Raw genomic sequence first — 13737 nt, 5'->3', positions numbered from 1 at the left:
ATCATCATTAACTTTTCTCCGCCCTAGTTAGCTCGATTCATAGAACAAAATGATAACATAGATGATTTTTTTTTTTTCAGTTCCTTTTTTTTATTATTCTTTCCTTAACAAAGGAATGTTTCATTAGCTCAATACAGTTTTTGGTCTCTCTTAAAAAAAAGAGATTCTATTCATTCCACTGGCTAAAAGAGCTATAGAATTATTTTGAATTAAAACACCCCTTGGAATGTCAATCTTTTGTTCTCTCCTAAATCCCGAGCGTGAAATCCTGCCACATATCCTGTTCTTTCTTTTAGAGCAAACTTCCTTTTGTATTCGCTCCAAAGAACTCTACATTATAAAACAACGAGGTGAACTGAAAAGAGCATTATCATGAATGGATCTTTTGTTTGATGGTATATCCTCCTTCTCCCTTGTTACGTCATAACATCAATACATCATGAAAGGTATCTTCAAAGCCAATTGTGTTCGAGTTGAAGACTGTTGCTAACGAATTCATCTCATTTCGAGCAGGAATTCAGGTCACAAAATACATCACTGCTTTCGATTATTATGTTGATAGCATTTTGAACAACGTTTTCGAGGCACATTCGATTCACTTTCCATGGACCATTGTAATCAGGAACCTCATTGATTCCCGCACTTATCAAAGTCAACGTGTATCGATCAAATTTCGTCTCCCGAATTTATCACAAGTCGCGCAATATTTCAGCTTGAAATAAAGAACAGGTCTAACTACTTTTTTTTTTCTTTCTCTTTACCTCTTCAGAGGGACATTATTATTCCATTTCAAAATAGATATATACTATTTACAAAACAAGTGAAATGTAACATTAATTATATACAAGATCAACATAATTTCTAACATAATGATCATTATAACATTTTTATTACTTTCTTAACTTCTTCACTAAATCGAGGTATCTTATATTTTCTTTGTATTTCCAATAACATTTCTATGATGAAATTTTTTATTAACCTCTTTCGAATGGTTGTTACTTTCCCAAAGTTTCGCTGTACGTAATCTTTGTTTATTACAAGTTGTGCATAATTTATCAAAAATTAAGTAAAATAAATTTGCTGTTATTCATAACTGCTTTTGAAAGTATTTTGGACAACGTTCTCCAATCAGATTCGATTCGTGGTCCGTTGCCATGAGGAACAGTAATTCGTAACGCTATTCAAAGTTTTAATAACTGCTCAACGAAATCAGATTTCGTCTCACCATTTCATCACGAGTTTGTCTTGCCATATTTCAGCTTGCCAGGACAGGACACTACATTTGATTGATTCTTGGACAACGTTGATCAACTCAAGAAAGTTAGTTTGCATACTCAATACAACCCATACCTCTTACGAATAAAGGTGCCGTGTAATAGGACCTCGAACTTCTGTCAGGCTGATCCAAAGTACCCCATCACTCGTGCAACTTGGGAGAGGTCATGGATAGTACCATTTCTCACAGCTGCTTGACCTGCTTCACATACAGTCCCCAGAAACACTAAGCAGATATGCGACCATGTAACTCTGTGTTTCTTCCAACGCTTCGACTTCGCCTGTTGTTTTGTTTCTATTATGATGACCTGTTGCTGGTGGGTACTTATTTCCATAAGCTGGATGTCTGAGCGATCTTGAAGAGCCTCTGACATAGTCTAAGGGAAATCGCAAGAGACTACCTCTTCATATCTGTCGACCTCTGAAATGTTCGGCGTTGATCGTAGTTCATTGGGCTCCCGCTTGGTGTACGCTAACAAACCACAGTTCCCGTTTGTGATGGAGGCGAGCCAGTCTAGGTCGAAATCATTAATATTTCGTTTGGCACGATGGCAATGGAGTCTAGGGTCAAAGTTCGAACGATTAAGTCTACCATTGCCTAGCTCGTGATGCATAACATCCTCTGTCATTCCCACAACTTCATTGTCCTCAGTAAATTGAGGTTGGTGGAGAGCCTCTTTCATCCTCCGTTTTGGCGGAAGGCCCCATGCTTTAGGCTGTGACGTACAGGATGCGTGGCGCCCTTCGACCGCCACTACTTCTGCTACAGTAAACAGGAGAGCCGCAATGTGCTTGCAGGTGGCCTGTACACTGCGAGATCAAAATATAAGAAGGAAAAAGTATTACTTACAAAGAAAATTTCCTCCATACCCATCCCTTTTAGTGTTATGATTTCGAAGTCACAAAAACTTGTTACGAAAACTAATTAATTATTTTTAAAATGTTTAATGTATAAATGACGCAAGCATTGGGTATATTTGAGGTAAAATCTATGGTTGGGTTTAGGGTTAGAATGCAAATTAAAATTAGCTAAGAAACTTTAATCTTTGGATTCAGCTTCATCTGCAAGTCTAGTCAATTTTTGTGGTAATGCACTCCGAAATTTCTACAATTTATGTGACTGCATTTTTTTTTATTAAAATGCTTACCCTGAGCAACAGTTGCATTCAGCTGTGCAGATTCTTCCTGTGTCTTTCTGCAGCACTAGCCATGTCAAGTATGCTGGCTCAGAAGTCTTGACCTGAGAAACGACCTATACATTGAGAAAAAAGAATGAAGAACCACTACAACAATGTTATTTTATAAGGTTAAGGTACAAAATAATGGTGTTGGCATTAGTCATTACTTCTTCAGAATAGTCTCATAGCCACACTGTGATTTAAGCTACATGTATTTCTCTTTAAACAATTATATCATATAAATTTTATTTTTAAATATGAACCTATTCTAAGTCTACTAAGTACTAAAATAATATGACTGATATATACCTTTCCTCGCACGAAGCAGTAGCAAATCTTTGGGTTGATGTCATGATATTGGACTGACTGCACATGACCAGACATGTAAAGACCTTTGCCAAACGCAAGAGTTCTCCTCCCTTCTGTTTTTACCCTTCCAGTTCTGCGGTTTCCTGTGCAAAGAAATATATACAAATAATTAATATATGAATAGACTAATAGATTATAACAGCTGTTATATACCTCACTTAAGAAATCCAGCCATCTGATTGGTCGAATTGCATTCATAAACTTCAACTGTTCCTGTAAAATTCTCGGTAACCATGCATAAAACATTTCAATATTTTTAATAACCATGGTTATTAAAAAAAGTTGGTCAGCGTCCATGGTTACCCCATAGGTTTACATGTTAAAAAATGGTTTGAGCGATGGAGGATGCCGTATGTGTGCGAAGGATGGGTCGGTAATTTCAATACAATTGAATCTCGATCGATCTTACCGACAATTTTATCTTGCATTGTTGACATGAAGACGAAAATAAACTTCCAAAAACAAAAAAACAACATCTGCCGATAGATCTTGATCTAAGTTCGTGCCAATATGCATTGCAAAAGTAAAAGAAGAGTCCGTATATGGAGCTTTTGCGAAGCATTCATCACACGCGAAGCCGGTTTCAATCCATTTTAATGTATATATTGGAGAAAACTGCCAAGCATGTTAACGGCGGGCCATAGCCGAGTGGTCTAAGCGTTGGTTTTCGGTACACCTTTTGTTGTACGCAAGAGTTCGAATCCCGTCTTCGACAAAAATGATAAATATTTTTAATTTTACATTTTTTAGTCTATTTTTTTCGGCATATAAAAGTATTAATGACTGCTAGTATTAAAAACAACATCTGCCGATAGATCTTGATCTAAGTTCGTGCCAATATGCATTGCAAAAGTAAAAGAAGAGTCCGTATATGGAGCTTTTGCGAAGCATTCATCACACGCGAAGCCGGTTTCAATCCATTTTAATGTATATATTAAAGAAAACTGCCAAGCATGTTAACGGCGGGCCATAGCCGAGTGGTCTAAGCGTTGGTTTTCGGTACACCTCTTGTTGTACGCAAGAGTTCGAATCCCGTCTTCGACTAAACTGATAAATATTTTTAATTTTTCATTTTTTAGTCTATTTTTTTTCGGCATATAAAAGTATTAATGACTGCTTTAATATTCGAGAAATAGTTGTTTTCATACGCTCTCGGGAAGGTTAGAATTGGGCTATTCCCCTCGGCAAGCCTCGGGGAATAGCAAAATTCTAACCTTCCCTTGAGCGTAATAAAACAACTATTTCTCTCAAAGCAGTCATTAATACTATATTGTTCTCAGCTTAATCCTGTAGTAATTGCATATAGACCTCTGCCATGACCATGTTGATCAGATTCAGAAACGAGACGTAATGCTCCAACATAAGAGTCCAAGATTCCAAATCTAATCTACACTAGACGTAATTACACTAGATATTTTATCTTCAGTCTTACAGTTTTTATTCATGATTCAGTTAAATACATATTTTTAAAACCATTTAACCTTTATTGAACCTTTTGATGTAAAAAAAAAAAAAAAAAAACTCACCAGCTTTGATGAAGCTGTCAATGTCACCTGATACCAATAATCGAGTCAGCAAAGTACCGTAGCGGATTACCCAATGTGGTCGGTTAATATCAGAGCAGAATATAATCTGATAACCTAGGTGATATAGTTGCAATAGTCATGTACTGGAACTATATTGTCACCTAGAATATACTGATGACCCAGTAAGATACTGAGGAAACAAGTCTTCCAGCGCGCGCGCTACTCAGCTTCTGTAGATCGTCGCCTTTAGATTATATTCTGTAACAGTAAGTTGCTGGGAATGCTTGTGCGGAATACGCGTGCGTATTATCAGGGAGTGCAGCCTATGCGAAATACATCATGCTCGACCCGCTGTAGCGGCGGATCCAAGAGTTTTTTTTTAAAGGAGGGGCATGAAGAGTTAAATCGGCGTGGGGTCCGGGGCCAAAGGGCCCCGGAAAAAAATTGAACTATAAGATGCTTTATGGTACATTCTGAGGCATTTCTGAATGCGTAAACTGAACATTTATTTGAAAATTCTTGGCTTTTTTTGGAAGGAAAAGGGGGCATTAAAACCCCGACGCTCCCCATGGGTCCGGCCTAGCTGGCAGGGCTAGCTAGTGCGACCCGGCAAGGCTAGCTCTCTGCAGTACGCCCAGGACTGGCGTCGACCGCCGGCGTCCCCGCTAGACCCGCAGAGCTCGCATACCTGCGGCTAGCATCAGATACAGTTTCAGCTGGTCGGCGCAGCTAGCCTTGCCCTGCTGGTGGTTCCTTGTCTTCACTCCAAAAATATCTACAATGTATACCGTAAGTTTTAAATATATAGATCTAGATATTCATCTCAGTCAGAGGAATAATCGATAGAGTCTAATTATAAGGACTAATATTGTTTGAAAACCATTTGCCTTTGTATTTCATGAGACCTATCTAGATCTAGTCCCAAATATAAACTTTTCTGTGTGTGATTCTATCGTTATTTGTGTGTGTGTGTTGGCAATTTTTCTACGAAAAAGTGTTGTACAATCAAAATTCATCCAACTTGAGCATACCAAATTCCACTTCACACTCCTATAATTTCAATGCATAAGGTCTAGCCATTAATTAACCGGTATCGACGTCATAAAACTCATTGGATTTCCTATTACTACTACTAGTACTTTTCCACACATGCATGTAGATCTATGTTGATTTCTAGGTCTACAAAACAAATACCGGTAGCCTAGATCTAGATCTAGGTGTCTATGCCTACTAAATTATAAATAGGAGAAAATGTAAATTATTGTTCAATTGAATATTGAATATAGATCTAAATCATTATGATGCTTCAAAATCATACTGCAGTTTAAATAACCTTAAAAAATCAGTTCTCTTATTTAATTTCATCTGATTCACACTCACAGTCACAGCTCAAAATCGCGTTGAAAAACTGCAAAAAATGCCCCTTGAAAGCTTGATACTATTCCATTGCACTTTGTTTCACTAGCGTTTGCGCATCGATAGACTTTATGATAGACTCTGTCTAGATCAACAGAAAATTCAATGAAATTTTGGGCAAACCTTGATAATACTGCGGCTATTTGTGCTGCTCACTCTCCTCATTTGGCATGTTTGGCGCTATATAGCCAATGTACTATGTAGGTATTTCATTTTAAATAATTATTTTATAGTCAAGATGACCATATTGTCTACAAATTCTTGACATGCTTGTGAAATATTCCACCACTCATTCAAGGACTCTGCACAGTATAGCCTAACGGTTCATTGTGCGCAATGCTTGCACATGTCTGTAGATTATATAGGCCTACACGATAAAAAACAACAACAATGGTTTATTCACAAAATCAGTAGGGGTGCTGGTACGTGAATAAGCATCGTCCGCATAAACGACAATACCCTCGTAAACGCAGACCATTCGCATCCAGAAAAATAAGGATCATCCACATTTTTGTGAAGGATCCGGATTCCTGATCCGCGCGTTGGTGATGCGAAAAACGAATTCCGCGATGATGCTCCATAATGCATTTTACACTTACGCAGAGACTTACACTTTTATGAACAATAAATCCTAGGGAAGACGGACAACCCATAGAAAGTAGACGGTGAACTGGGGGTATTTTATTACGCGGAATCCGTTTTTTTCGCATTAATTGCCAGCACGCGGATCAGGAACCCTGTACCCGCAGAGCACCGAAGAAGAAAAAACGTCTGTGAAAATTGCAGACTATCCTTATTTTTTTAGGTCGAGACTTGTCCGCGTTTACCAGGATATTCTTGTTTATGCGGACAATCTTCATTCTCAGACCAGTGCCCCTACTGAAAATGGCAATATTCCTCACATCAATTCCACTCTTAGAGAAATAACTTGGCACAAAGTACCCTGCAGGAAGTCAAGCTAGGGCCATGCAAGGACAAGTAAAAGAGCCACATCCATAATTGTAATTTGCAATTATTATTTTTCTTTTTCATAAAGATAGAGAATGATAGGAATAACTCATTGTTAGAAATACACATCACAAGATTTGAAAAAAAAAAAAAAAACTATCTATTTTTGTATTTGGGACCATTAAATGGCAAAATGGAATGATGATGCATTATGGAGCAGACAGCATGTTATTGGCCATTAACACATAATAACCAGGATTTTTCACTGAATATTTTGTAGATGGAGTATATTAATTGTTCTTTATGTTATAATTTCATTATATTTTAATCAATCAGATTTTATATGTTTTCATTGAAATGAGTTATCAATGTAATTTTTTTTTGGTAAAATTGTTTCTTAGGATCATACACTGGCCCAACTCTATTTTTGAAGAAAAAAATGTTATTGTTTTGGTAATTACTGTTGTAATCTAACAATACGAACAAGCAAAGGGCATATACAGTAGTACACAATAAGCACTGACTTGAACAATTCAGGGAAAGCTATTTATAGTGGAGGGAGGGGGGGGGGGGTAATGATCCTATGCACCTAATTCTGCATCGGTGTAGTACGTGTTGTTATAGGGTTCTATAGACTATTACCCCCCCCCCCCCCCCCCGACAATCACCCCTGACAATTACCGCAAAAGGACATTTTACCCCCCCCCCCCCCCTCTGAAAACTTAGCCCCCCCCCCCCCCCCCTAAGCCTCAATTGAAGCTGTTATTCAACCCTTACACTGACAGCAGTGATCAAGGTTGACCTCTCAGTCATGAATATAAGCCATAAGGGGGGGGGTTATACTTTGCACCATACAAGTAGGGTGGTCCTATACACCCAATTCAGCATCTAGTGGTTCCTATCATTTGTGATTTTTCCAAACATTATTTAAGTCAATTTTATAAATTTGCTTGCATCTTCAAATTGGAGTGATCGAATGCCGTTTGAGCAATTTTTTAATTTTATTTTCATATTGCATCTTTTTAATACAAACAGAAAACCTAACATGCTTGAAGATGTAGAAGATCCTCGCTATCCATCCACCTTCGCAGCTTCTTTTGCCTCACAATTACCTCTGTCACAAGCCCTATCAAACACCGTGCCTGATTATGGTGCAGCTGACAGCACTGGGGACACTTTGCCTCAATTGAAGATGTTATTCAACCCTTAGACACAACCACTTGCCTGTTAATTACCTGCTATGAAAGAAATTACATATTGTGGTAAGTACATCGAAGCAGCAATGGATGTGGGGCTGTCTCACTAACAGCAGTGATCATGGTTGACGTACTCTCAGTCGTATAATCATCATGGGCGGGGGTCATATGTTGATGCTATACAAGTAGCATGATCCTATACACCTAATGCTACATCCAGTGTTCCCATCATTTGTGATTTTCCCAGAGATTAAGTCAATTTTATAAATTTCCTTGCATCTTCACATTTGAGTGAATTTTGTTTTAGCATGGGGCCTTGGGGGGGGGGGGTGGTCATACTTTGATGTCATACAAGTAGCATGATTCTGTACACCCTATTCTGTTTTAAGTTACGTTTATAAATTTGATTACATCTTCACATTGATTTGAATGCTAGCTGTCATAAAATTAGTGTAATTTCATGTTAATATTGCATCAATTATGAACAGAAACCAAACATGCTTGAAGATGTAGGAGATCCTTGCTATCCATCCACCTTCGCAGCTTCTTTTGCCTCACAATTACCTCTGTAACAAGTCCTATTAAACACCGTGCCTGATTATGGTGCAGCTGACAGCACTGGGGACACTTTGCCTCAATTGAAGCTGTTATTCAACCCTTAGACACAACCACTTGCCTGCTAATTACCTGCTATGAAAGAAATTACATATTGGGGTAAGTACATCGAAGCAGCAATGGGTGTGGGGCTGTCTCATTAACAGCAGTGATCATGGTTGACGCACTCTCAGTCGTATAATCATCATGGGCGGGGGTCATACGTTTATGCTATACAAGTAGCATGATCCTATACACCTAATGCTACATCCAGTGTTCCCATCATTTGTGATTTTCCCAGAGATTAAGTCAATTTTATAAATTTCCTTGCATCTTCACATTTGAGTGAATTTTGTTTTAGCATGGGGCATGGGGGGGGGCATACTTTGATGTCATACAAGTAGCATGATTCTGTACACCCAATTCTGTTTTAAGTTTCGTTTATAGATCTGATTGCATTTGACATTCTTGATCATGTACGATATCCTCGCTATCCTTCCACCTTCACAGCTTCTTTTGCCTCACAATTACTTCTGTCACATACAAGTCCTAACACCATGCCTGCTTTTGGTGCAGGGAGCCTAAAGGGCATTTCCAATTTCCTTTGGTTGTTGCCACTTTTTTTTTTAATGAATGCGTTTTAAGCCTTGTAATTGCGATATCTTAGTAATCATTTGAGGTATGAACTTCAAACCTGCTAATAGTACATGTATGTATCACTTTAGGAAGACAATCTGATTATATTTTGGGGTAAGTAGGTCAAAGGTCACATAAGGATTTCTCTTTATGCCAATAGAAAAAACTCTCACATTGTTTGATACAGATAACGTTATAGAATTTACACAATGGAGGGATTTTATTTTTTATTTTTTAATCTCTGAAACCCCAAACTGTACAAAATCCAGGAATGAAAATTTAATCTAATGATACTTTGATCTCAAGATATATGTTTTGGCGGACCCGCCTCCCACTAGCATAGAGTGTTGAAATAGTCACGCACTTTTTACAGCAAACGTTATTGTTGAGGCATAACATAAACTGTTTTGCGAGAACGTGCAGTTTTCTTCATGTTGGACTGTTTTCAAGATATGTAATTTTCGATCTTTACCAATTAGTATTGCATCTGTTGGATCATTTAGAAGAAACACCTACTTATGATATTCATATTAATGTTTAAATGTGCCACATTAATCTGTACAAAGTAAAAAGGGTATTTATTCAAGATTAAAATGATAGTGTTTAAGCCTATATTATACACTATTTATTAAAAAAAAAATCAGTAATGTGAAGATAAGTTGAGGCCAGCAGTCTGCAATACTTTGAAACAGATAAAGTCCTGCAAAGGAAACAAAATAGAGCCTCAAGCACGTAAGGAAATTTGTGTCGAAGTGTTGAAATGAGAAATTATCTTACAGTAGTCTGATTGGTGTCCCTCTTTTTATCTCCTTTGCAGCTTTGCTCAAGCTCAGCATCCGTTATTACATTATTCCTTCACTTTTTATCAAAATTTAATGAATTTTTTCTTTTCTGTTTTGTTTCTTTTATTTGATAGAGCTACTAGCAAAGGAACAACTTCAACACTGCATCAAATGGCTCGACCAAAGTTATCAGTGGAGCAATATTCACCTGGTTTCCCCAAAACAAAACAGCACATCCCAAAGAATGGTGAACTCCAGTTGAAAAGACATGCGATTTTGAAATAACCATGGTCATTTCAGACATCTTGCGGGAGAATTAAAAGGGGCAAGAACAGTCAGTGATTTAGATACATTTTACCATCAGGAGCATTCACTGCATTGCACAGTATGTAACTGAATAGTTGGAGAGAAACTGGACTCTGTGTAACTATACTAGACATGACAAGTACAGAAGTACTAGCTAGTAATGGACAAGGAATTTTACTCACGTGAGCAGTTCAAAACCAAATCCAAGTAAGTTTTCCTCAAGTGTATCCAACCAGCCCTTCAAATGCTGCACCTAGACCACAAGGCCATCCAAAACTGCACCACTCCGACAATTCTGGGAGTTACAGTCAGATCTCAAATGGAATTTCCAAGTGTTTGATATGATATCAAGTGCCGGCAAGCGACTATACATTTACGACATCTCAGAGTATCATGTGAAGATCTAGCAGACATCTTCTCGACATATATCCGATCTTCGCTAGAATACGCTTCTCCAGTTTGGTCCACATCAATTTCCCGAACAGTTATCTTGCAGTCTGAAGAAAGTGCAGAAACGTGTCTGCTGTATTATCCTTGGATAAGAACAGTTGTATGAAACCACTCGTTTCTCTCCAGAGTCTAACTTCTTGCCGTCTTGCCCTTCTTGAATCCTTTTCTCTCAAACTGTTTAAGTCATCACCAGATCGAATTATGTTCTATCGCCAACTCGTCGCCAAACCTCTTGCCATGAACTATGAAACTCTCTACACATAACTATACCCTATTGTAGAACTGAGAGACACCGCACTTCAATTATTCCCTATATCGTACAACTCCTTAACAACCAACTGTGATTTTAATTATCTTTGTCATGTTTGTATTTATTTATTTTTGCTTACCATATTATTGTTTTTCATTCTTCTCTTTTCCATTCTTCATTATTTTATCCTCCCCTCTCATGTACTTTTTCTCCTTCTCTCTAAATCAGCAATTAAAGTACTTACATGCATTATGATTATTATTACAATTTTGATTAATTACAAAAGAGTCATCTCAGAATGAAGTATCTTTTTAATCAATCTTTTTATTCATTATGTTTAGCTTGTATTTAGGTTTTTCACACCAATTAACCAATGTATCGGTTATTACAGAATTTTGAAATCACAATTATAGGCATGTATTTTCTGAGGAGAGGGTGGTGTTGACTTTTTGTGACTGCTTTTATTTGTGTTTGCGATGGGATTTCATTTCTTTCATTAACCATTGTCGGTTTAATTCAAAACTGTATGAGTTTTAGAGCTCAATAAGTAATAAGTCTTATTTAGGTATCAACAAAAGCTTATACTCTGAACATAATTGTTTAAATATAAGGTTATACTATTTACAATTGCTATACAATTTCTTTTTGGAGCATTTTTGGGGTACTAAAGTTCTTGCTAGATGTTAACCCAATTAAGCCATGCGTAAACAATTTTCAATATTATTATTCTACTCAAAGAAAAGAACGGGGTGATTTTTTTCCTATTTGTATACCTTTTTTCCTGTGTTTGGTACTAAATTTGTCATTACAGGAAATATATATTTTTGAAGTCATTGCCAATTTTCATGAGTTCGGCTCATGGTCAATTTTAGTTGAATTGCCCACATTCAAATGTATACAATTCTTTAAAATCATATTGATTTTATTTTGGCATGTATTCTTTGGTAGCAAAAATACACCCATCACATTAGGTAATTAAGCTAAGGGTAATTGCTGGTAAATTTTCGAATTCTCTGGTGTGCAAGTTTTATATAATCTCTCTATCTTTTATGAGGGAAAAGGTTAAACAAATACCTACAGTCTTCTCAGAAAATACATAGTGCATGTACAGTGTAAGTTTAACTTAAATAATTGATATTCCTGTTATAGGCAGTTTAAGACTTGTCAACTGATATCTTGTCATGATCTTGGTTTTTTGATAATTAATCGGTAGTGTTAATAGTTTAGCATGGGTTGAGTTACTGAGAGGGCACTGATGTCATGGGGGGGGGGCTGCTGCTCTTATTAATTGAATTAATTGTTTAGACAGATAACTGGAATCTCAAGTTGGAGCATATGTGGGAGGGGTCGATCATGTTGCATTCCTTTACTTTTCTTTTCACTCCTTGATGGGATGTCACATATCATTTCAGATACCCCTCCCCCCCCCCCCCCTATAGGTATTCCTCTCAAGCAAATCAATCGATAGAGGAATGTGTAATTGGGTTAGTTCAGCAATTACATAATGATGCCTTTTGTCTCAAATTTTCAGACTTGTTGGATTGGATAGGAAAGGATCTTAAAGTAATGTAGTTATTTTGGCTCTATGTTCTCCAGTTTCGCTCTGATGAGTGCGAGGTTATATCTTTTGTATGTCTTTTTTGAGAGGCATGTGCATTAGTCTTTTCTCTCTTTCATAGTATCAACTTGTATTGACATCTTTATATTAATTGCAATCATGAGATGTGTAATAACGAGTACATTTGTAGGTTCTATTATAATTTGTTTTTTTCTTTGGTGATGGATCCTTTCTCTGAATGCAATTTGTACTTTATTTGCCTGTATAAACATCTATGTGTTTTTACATTTGTTGTTGTTCAGCTACCCTAAATACCCGACGTTATATTATTACCAAGAATGTGTTTCTTCTAACAATATTGACAGAAGAATTATATCTTTAATAAACGATTTTATCAGTATTGTACTACATGTACTTCAAACTGGATGAGATTTATTCTTTTGCAATTTCATGTCTTTGAATTGTTCGTTTGTGCCATTAAGTCAGTGTAGACAGACGCGGATCCACGTGGCGATTTTTCCGGCCCTGCTCCCCCCCCCCCCACCCTCTAGTCTAAAAAAAATGTTTAAAAAAATAGAATAATAACGTAAATTTAACCTTTTTTTAAACAAAAACAAAAGCGGCGCCCAAAAATTTTTTAAAAAATTTCGCCCACACCAAAACAAAATATTACACCCCCCCCCCCTGCGTATTCACCGACTGGATGAATCGCTGCTAAATATTTTCTCACGAAGTGGGCCCAATATATTAAAAAAATATATATGTGCTCTTACCCCCCCCCCCCCCCCCCCCCCCCCCCCGCTTATTCACAGCCGGCTGAGTCGGCGCTAAATTTTTCCTCTAAAACTGTACCCCCCCAAAAAAATGTGCTTCTACACCCAGCCCCCCCCCCCCGCGTTTTTTTCATTTTTCACCGGCCGGCTTAGTCGGCGCTAAATTGTTTTCTCAAGATTTACCCCCCCCCCCCCCCCCCCCCTTTTTCGCCGGCTGGATCCGCCCCTGAGTGTAGACGCCACATACTTTAAGTATAATGGCTGCCAGCTGTGCCTTGGTGTGATTAAGAGAGACTTGATGTGAAATGGGTTGTTGAGATTTGGAGAGGGGAGTCCTGGTCCATCATATTACGAGAAACCGGTAGGACGCCGCTAAAGTAAAGTAAAAATATATTTGGACTAAGGGCTGTGAGATTCCGAGAAAAGTAAAACATCTGCTCAGAGCTAGATTATATTCTGGATCTCCACAGAAACATGATA

At 37.6% G+C, this 13737-nt stretch overlaps 1 protein-coding gene and 1 long non-coding RNA gene across 2 annotated transcripts in view; one reads left to right on the top strand and one right to left on the bottom strand.

Moving 5' to 3' along the window:
- Window positions 1–122: 122 nt before the first annotated feature.
- LOC115928029 overlaps window positions 123–13737 on the bottom strand; it is a 41069-nt gene continuing 27454 nt past the window's right edge. The window contains exons 3-6 of the mRNA XM_030994560.1: window positions 4349–4370; window positions 2763–2905; window positions 2424–2527; window positions 123–2085 (exon numbers count right to left, since the gene is read on the bottom strand). Of these exons, the coding sequence (XP_030850420.1) occupies window positions 1653–2085; window positions 2424–2527; window positions 2763–2905; window positions 4349–4370 (702 nt within the window). The 3' untranslated portion in view covers window positions 123–1652. The remainder of the gene's footprint in view (window positions 2086–2423; window positions 2528–2762; window positions 2906–4348; window positions 4371–13737) is intronic.
- LOC115928030 lies at window positions 4746–12930 on the top strand. Its single transcript, XR_004065830.1, has 4 exons — window positions 4746–5137; window positions 7748–7974; window positions 8397–8622; window positions 10055–12930. It is a non-coding gene; the product is annotated as an uncharacterized LOC115928030 (long non-coding RNA).

This window comes from Strongylocentrotus purpuratus, unplaced genomic scaffold (assembly GCF_000002235.5).
Source record: "Strongylocentrotus purpuratus isolate Spur 01 unplaced genomic scaffold, Spur_5.0 spur5_scaffold_21, whole genome shotgun sequence".
NCBI lineage: Eukaryota > Metazoa > Echinodermata > Echinoidea > Camarodonta > Strongylocentrotidae > Strongylocentrotus > Strongylocentrotus purpuratus.
The sequence above is the reverse complement of the archived record's forward strand: the minus strand, read 5'-3'. Positions and strand labels throughout refer to the sequence as shown.